The 6,127-nt window shown below is 44.4% G+C and overlaps 1 protein-coding gene across 1 annotated transcript; it reads right to left on the bottom strand.

Moving 5' to 3' along the window:
- On the bottom strand, positions 737-1,375 carry LOC107615808. Its single transcript, XM_016317836.1, has one exon. The coding sequence runs from the start codon at positions 1,373-1,375 to the stop codon at positions 737-739; it is 639 nt and encodes a 212-aa protein (XP_016173322.1).

Here is a 6,127-nt window from a genome sequence, read left to right as displayed (position 1 = left end):
AGAGAGATTGTGCCGTCGGGTTTTATGTAGTTATCACCAAGTCCCATGACCCCGTGCTGGTGATTTTTGAGGTCAGATTCTTTAAGCCCCATGGCATCGAATACGTTCCTGAATAGGATGTTAGAGTCGGCTCCGGTATCGACGAGGATTCGTCTGACTAACCCCGTGCCGACCATTGCTTTAACCACCATGGGGGGTTCTCGGGGAGGTCGTGAAACCATTTATCTTCGGGCCAAAGGATATGGTGGGTGGTCCCCTGTTGATGGTGGGACCTTTGTTGAAATGGACAGGATTCGGGTATCCTTTTTTGTCGCTGACTTGGACTTAGGAGGGCTATCGCGCCCGACCACGACGTTGACCACGAAGGTTGGGGGGTTGTTGGTGTCCCCTATGGTTTCCTGCCTTGCCTTGACGACTCGGCTACGATCTTCTTCGGAGCGTTCGCGCTCCCGCCACCTCGGCTCTCTGATGAGCCGGGAGAATTTACTCAGCTTTCCATCTCATATGGCCTACTCTAAAGCATCTTTGAGATCGAAGCAGTCTTGGGTCTTGTGGCCAAACCCCTTGTGGTAATCGCGGTAGAGGCTTTTGTTGCCTCCTGTTCTTTCTTTCAATGGTCTGGGTCTGGATAGGATTCATTTGTCTACAATTTGTTGGTAAACCTCCACTATGGGTGTCGTAAGTGGCGTGTAGTTCGTGAACCTTCCTACTCGTGGGGGTTGCTTGGACTGCTTGCCTAGGGTGCCGTCCTAGGGGGCTTCCCTGTATCTGTCGACCTGGGGGGCCTGCTGAGCTGGGGGTTTGGGAGCTGCCGTTTATTGGCTGCTACAACCTGACTCACTTCCTCATCATTGATGTATTCCTTGGCCACGCTTTGAATTTCTTGCATGGACCAGACAGGCTTGGTAGTAAGGTGCTTCCTAAAGTCCTCGTTTAGCAAGCCGTTCGTTAGGCAGAGACTAGCGACTGAGTCTGTAAGGCTGTCAATCTCTAGACACTCATTGTTGAATCTGTCTAGGAACTTTCTGGTTGGCTCCCCGGGTTTTTGGGTAACCCCCAGCAAGTTGATTGGGTATTTTGCCTTGGCTATGTGTGTCGTGAACCGAGCCAAGAAGCTTTGGGAGATGTTCGCGAAAGCTATGATGGATCCTTGTGGGAGGGCGTGGAACCATCGAATCGCTGGGCCGGCTAGTGTCACAGGGAATGCTCGGCATCTGATCGCATCGCCTACCCCCTCCAAGTTCATCCTTGCTTCAAAGGTTGTGATATGCTCTTGGGGATCCTTAGTCCCGTCGTACCTCATGTCCGTCGGCTTGTCGAAGTTTTTTGGGAGCTGGACCTTGAGGATCGAGGGGTGGAAAGGAGTGGCTCCCATGATAATGGGTTCCTGTTGTTTCTTGGCTTTCCCTCTCTGGGACTCCTAGTGGCTCTCGGACCTACTTTGGGTAGGTCGTGAGGTCGCCTGTCTATGCGCCTCGTCGCGCTTTGTTAGCCTCCTTTCTCGGCTATCGTGTCCTCGGGAGGGGGAGCGAGTGCGAGTGTGGGATCGGCTGGCATCGTCGTGGGAGTGGCTGACGTCTCTATGGGGTCGGAGGAGTGGCTCCCATGATAATGGGTTCCTGTTGTTTCTTGGCTTTCCCTCTCTGGGACTCCCCGTGACTTTCGGACCTGCCTTGGGTAGGTTGTGAAGTCTCCTGTGTATATGCCTCGTCGCATAGCGCTAGGCTTCTTTCTTGGCTCTCGTGTCTTCGAGAGGGGGAGCAGGTGCGGGTGCGGGTGCGCGATCGGCTGGCGTCGCCGTGAGAGTGGCTGATATCTCCGTGGGATCGGCTCCTCGCGGCCAGCTCTCGATCAAGGTTTTGTACTCTGTGTCTAAGTTCTTGCATGATCTTGGCACTGTCGGCCCCCGTTCCTCCGAAGGGACGTCTCTCGGGGGGTCTTGGTGTAGATTTGTTGGTTCGGCTGAACGGAGGATCATGGCTGTTCGCCGGCACGGGCTGTCGAACTCGCCCTGCTCAGGCAGGCCCCACCTCCTTCGCGGAGTTCCTCCGACGTGGGGAGTCACTCCATGTCTACTCTGGGATACCCACAGACGGCGCCAATGTTCGTTACCTGAGGATGTCGGGTACTCGACGGGTCGGATGGTGATGGAAGAAAAAAAAGGGTTGAGATCCTGGAGCGGCCTGAAACAAATCTTCGGGTCCTCGCAGAGGATCAGTGACGCTGGTAGTAGAACGGGCAGAGGGGGATGACCACCTGCAAGGACACTCCGATGCTCAAGTCAGTATCCGTACGAAAAGATGGCCAAATCAGGTAAAGTGATGTGTACCCCTTACGGAGTAGGATGAGATGTTGACATTCATTTGGAGGACAACTAGGTCCTTTTACTCTGCTCCCAAAATGATGACATTTTAGGAGGTGCCCTAATTCTCCAATTTGGAAGAACACGCCATTGCACTTGTATAGTTATGAGTTTGTTTTGCCTAGGGCGTCTATGGCCAGTGAAGGACGTTCTTCGAGCACCCAATGAGTCCGATTGCCGTCTCACATTCGTTGCGTGGAGGCTGGAGACGAGAAGGACGACATTGCTCCGATTTGCAGGTGTGGTGTGTATGTTATACTATACAAGTCCAGGATGCCAACTAACCCCAACCAGTTGTTTCTTGGGTGCCCCTTCTTCAAGGTAACATAGTTCTGTGAAGCTTGAAGCTGGTTCATGTGTTTAGCTGAATTTTGATTTTGTTGATGTTGCAGTTGAAAAATCCATCCCACTGCAAGTTTCTTATCTGGCTTAATGATCATGTTGCAAAAATTTGGGCTACAGAGAAGTCAGTTACTGACAACAAAGTTGACGACTTGGAGCAATACTTGTGCAAGAATAAAGTAGAACAGAGGCTGGTTAAGCTAGAGAAGAAGCTTGCATGTCTAGAGAGGGAAAAAATCTAATATGTGAGTTATTGTTGTATATTTGGTAGTAAGTTGTGTTGCTGTTGCTGTTATTAGGTGTTATTAGATGTTGAGCATCGCTCTTGTGAGGAACAATTGACATAATATAGTTATGTTTATCCTTTGATGAATGATAATATGTTGTTGTTGTAACATCATGTCTTTAAATGGCTATATATAATATTATATTGATGGTCTGGGTATGTATAATTCATTAAACTAGTTGGATCATTAAACATTGAACTATAAGATAAGTTTGAAGGATTACAATCCTAACAAAATATGATAAGCAGTCTCATAATAGGTCACAACCTGAACATTATAAGTTTGCCAAAAAGATACTAGAATGCATCACAAATGAAAATAAGTTTATCCAATTTTTTACATCAGCTACGACTGACTTCCTAAGATAGCAACATCATTTCTTAGAATTTTTTACTCCTGGGGCGGGGATGAACTGAAAAGTTCTTTTAGTTCTAGTGCTTGGTGCAGCCAGAGTCTCACCAGATGGTCCTTCAGTTGCTTTTGCACTTGGCTGTTGTGATCCTTGAACATGTTGTTTACCATCATCCTTCTTTCTAATTGGTTGTTTTGGTCGCAAGGTTCTGTTGGATGGTCTTGCTGGAACTCTGGCTGGAGGTTTGAATGGAACCTGGCCTTGCCTTACAGGGATTGTAGAAACAGACACATATGCAGCTTCTGGAGCAGCTTGTTGTTGGACCACATCTGGAGTTGTGGTAGCTGCAGAATGGTTCTGGTTGGTTGAAATAGATGAATTATGCTCTTCACCTTGAAATGAAGAAAGACAATAAAGTCATCAAATAAATTAAAAAATTTAAATATATCTTTTAATACTTTTAAAATTGACAACTAAATCCTTCAACATTTTATCGGGGGGACAAAAAGATCCTTCATCCAGTCAAGTACCTCTACCTCAGGTGCTGATTGTGACAGTGGTAGAACCACAAGAGAAAGGTTGTCATGGGTCTTCTTCTTTGGTTTCCTGATTGTAGGTTTCCAATTTGGGTTAGATGGCGCACCCTTGCAAGTCTTATAGTTGTGCCCTGTTTGACCACACTTGCTGCAGGTCACATAGAAACTCCTTGATAAAATATTATTTTATGGTTTATTTTGTATTGAATTGAGTGAATTTTGTCAACTATTCTCACACTTATTCATGTAAATTATATGTTTTTAAGATTCCTTCCTAATTTTGTGCTATGATTGAAAACATGTTTCCTAGGCCTTATAATTACTAATTTTTAATTCTATCTTATTACCATTCGATGCCGTGATGTGTCCGTTGAGTGATCTCAGGGTTATAGGGCAGTAATGGCATGGAGAATGAAGAGGAAGCATGCTAAAGTGGAAGGAACACAAGAATTTGGAGATTTCAGAAGTTGGAACCGACGCGTACGCATGGCTAAAGCGTGCGCGTGACCAAGCCATAGTCCAAATGACACGTACGCGTGACTGACGCGTATGCGTGACCAAGAAGTCGTCCATTCGACGCGTATGCATGGCTGACACGTATGCGTGACGAGCGTTACGTGCCTCAGTAAAGAGAAAACACTGGGGGCGATTTCTGGGCTGCTTTTGACCCAGTTTCAGGCCCGAAAATGAAGACAAGAGGCTGAAAAGTGGAGTTGGACGATCATTAATCATTCATCATTCATTCACACACTTTAGTTTTTAGATAGATGTAGAATTCTAGAGAGAGAGGTTCTCTCTTCTCTCTAGGATTTAGGGTTTCTTCTTTCAATTTCTCCTTAAGTTTAGGTTTCAGTCTTATTTTAATTTAGTTTTCCCTTACTTTTATTTGTTCTAGCACTTTTGTTCACCAACTCCTCTTGTTAATTTCTTTATTTTGCAATTTTAGTTTATGAGCCCTTTTGTTACTCTCAATTTTCTTTTAATGCAATTTTATGTTTTCATATCTCTTGATATTTGCCTTAGTTACTATTATTGATTTCTTGTTCATGTTAGTCATAGCCTTTACTACTTCTTGCCTTTTGTGATGTTTACTTTTATCGCATGCTATGTGTTTGATGAAATATTTTTTTTAGCTATAGAGTAGATTTTTCTATTCTTGGTTTGGGTTGGTAACTTGGGTGACCTTGAGTTGCTAATGTCCAAGTGATTGATGATTGATGTCCATTGACACTAGCTTTCACTAATTCGATTAGTGAGTGGCTAGGACTTATGGATTGGGATTGATAAAGCTCATTTGACTTTCCTTCAATTGTTAGAGGATGACTAAATGAGATTGATCTCTACAACTATCATACTATGATTAGTGACAAGGATAGAGATCCTTAGCCATTAACCCTTGCCAAGAAGTACATCATAACCGATAATAAACACACTTCCCTGTAATTCCTTGAGAGACGACCCGAGGTTTGAATACTTCGGTTTATTTTTATTGGGGTTTGTACTTGTGACAACCTAGTTAAAGGTTGACCGAGGATTGATTATTGGTTTAGAACTATACTTACAACGTGATTATTTGTGTGAAATTCTTTACCGCCAATTTTCTTCCGTCACTCCTCTTCAATTTTTCACCTTCAATAACAGTTTCTGCTGGGTCTTTTTGTCTATTATGGACCTTTGGATGACCGATTGGCCTCTTGATGACAGGTGTAGCAGGCCTTGTTTGATCAATCCATGTCCAGAACTCTTCACTAGTAACAGGCTAGATGAAGTGCTCGTAAGTCTTCTTCAGAGATTCCATGCATAACCATGATTCCTTTTTCAGAAAATCTAACAAATTGGTAACAGGCATGCAAGTAAGGATAACAATTAGACAAATGCAATTTAAAGTAATAATAATACCAGCAGGCAGGCAAAGACAACAAAAAACAAGTAGAGAAATACAATTTTCACTGAAGTAAGCATAAGTCCACACTGACCGGTTAGTTGCCATCTGTTACATGTGCATGTATGCTTGATCAGGTCCACATCCAACTTAGATCCCTTGTATGTGACCTCAAATCGTTTGTGCTCGTTATCACCAATCCACTCCGCAGTCCATTTGTACTCGGCTTGACAAGCCGCTTCAACCTTTTCTCTTGAACTGGTACAAGCTTTTCGTGATGGCAGTCTATTAGTCTCTTGTGCTGAATGATAAACCATTATTTTATGATTTATATTGTGTTTAATTGAGTGGTTTTATCAAGTCTTT

This window comes from Arachis ipaensis, chromosome B09 (assembly GCF_000816755.2).
Source record: "Arachis ipaensis cultivar K30076 chromosome B09, Araip1.1, whole genome shotgun sequence".
Taxonomy (NCBI): Eukaryota; Viridiplantae; Streptophyta; class Magnoliopsida; order Fabales; family Fabaceae; genus Arachis; species Arachis ipaensis.
Note: the sequence above shows the minus strand (reverse complement) of the source record. Positions and strands in the feature narration are given on the sequence as shown.

What these genes read in the sequence shown, in the direction of transcription:
- LOC107615808 (XM_016317836.1), bottom strand. Translation starts at nt 1,375, where the DNA reads ATGGGAGCCACTCCTTTCCACCCCTCGATCCTCAAGGTCCAGCTCCCA.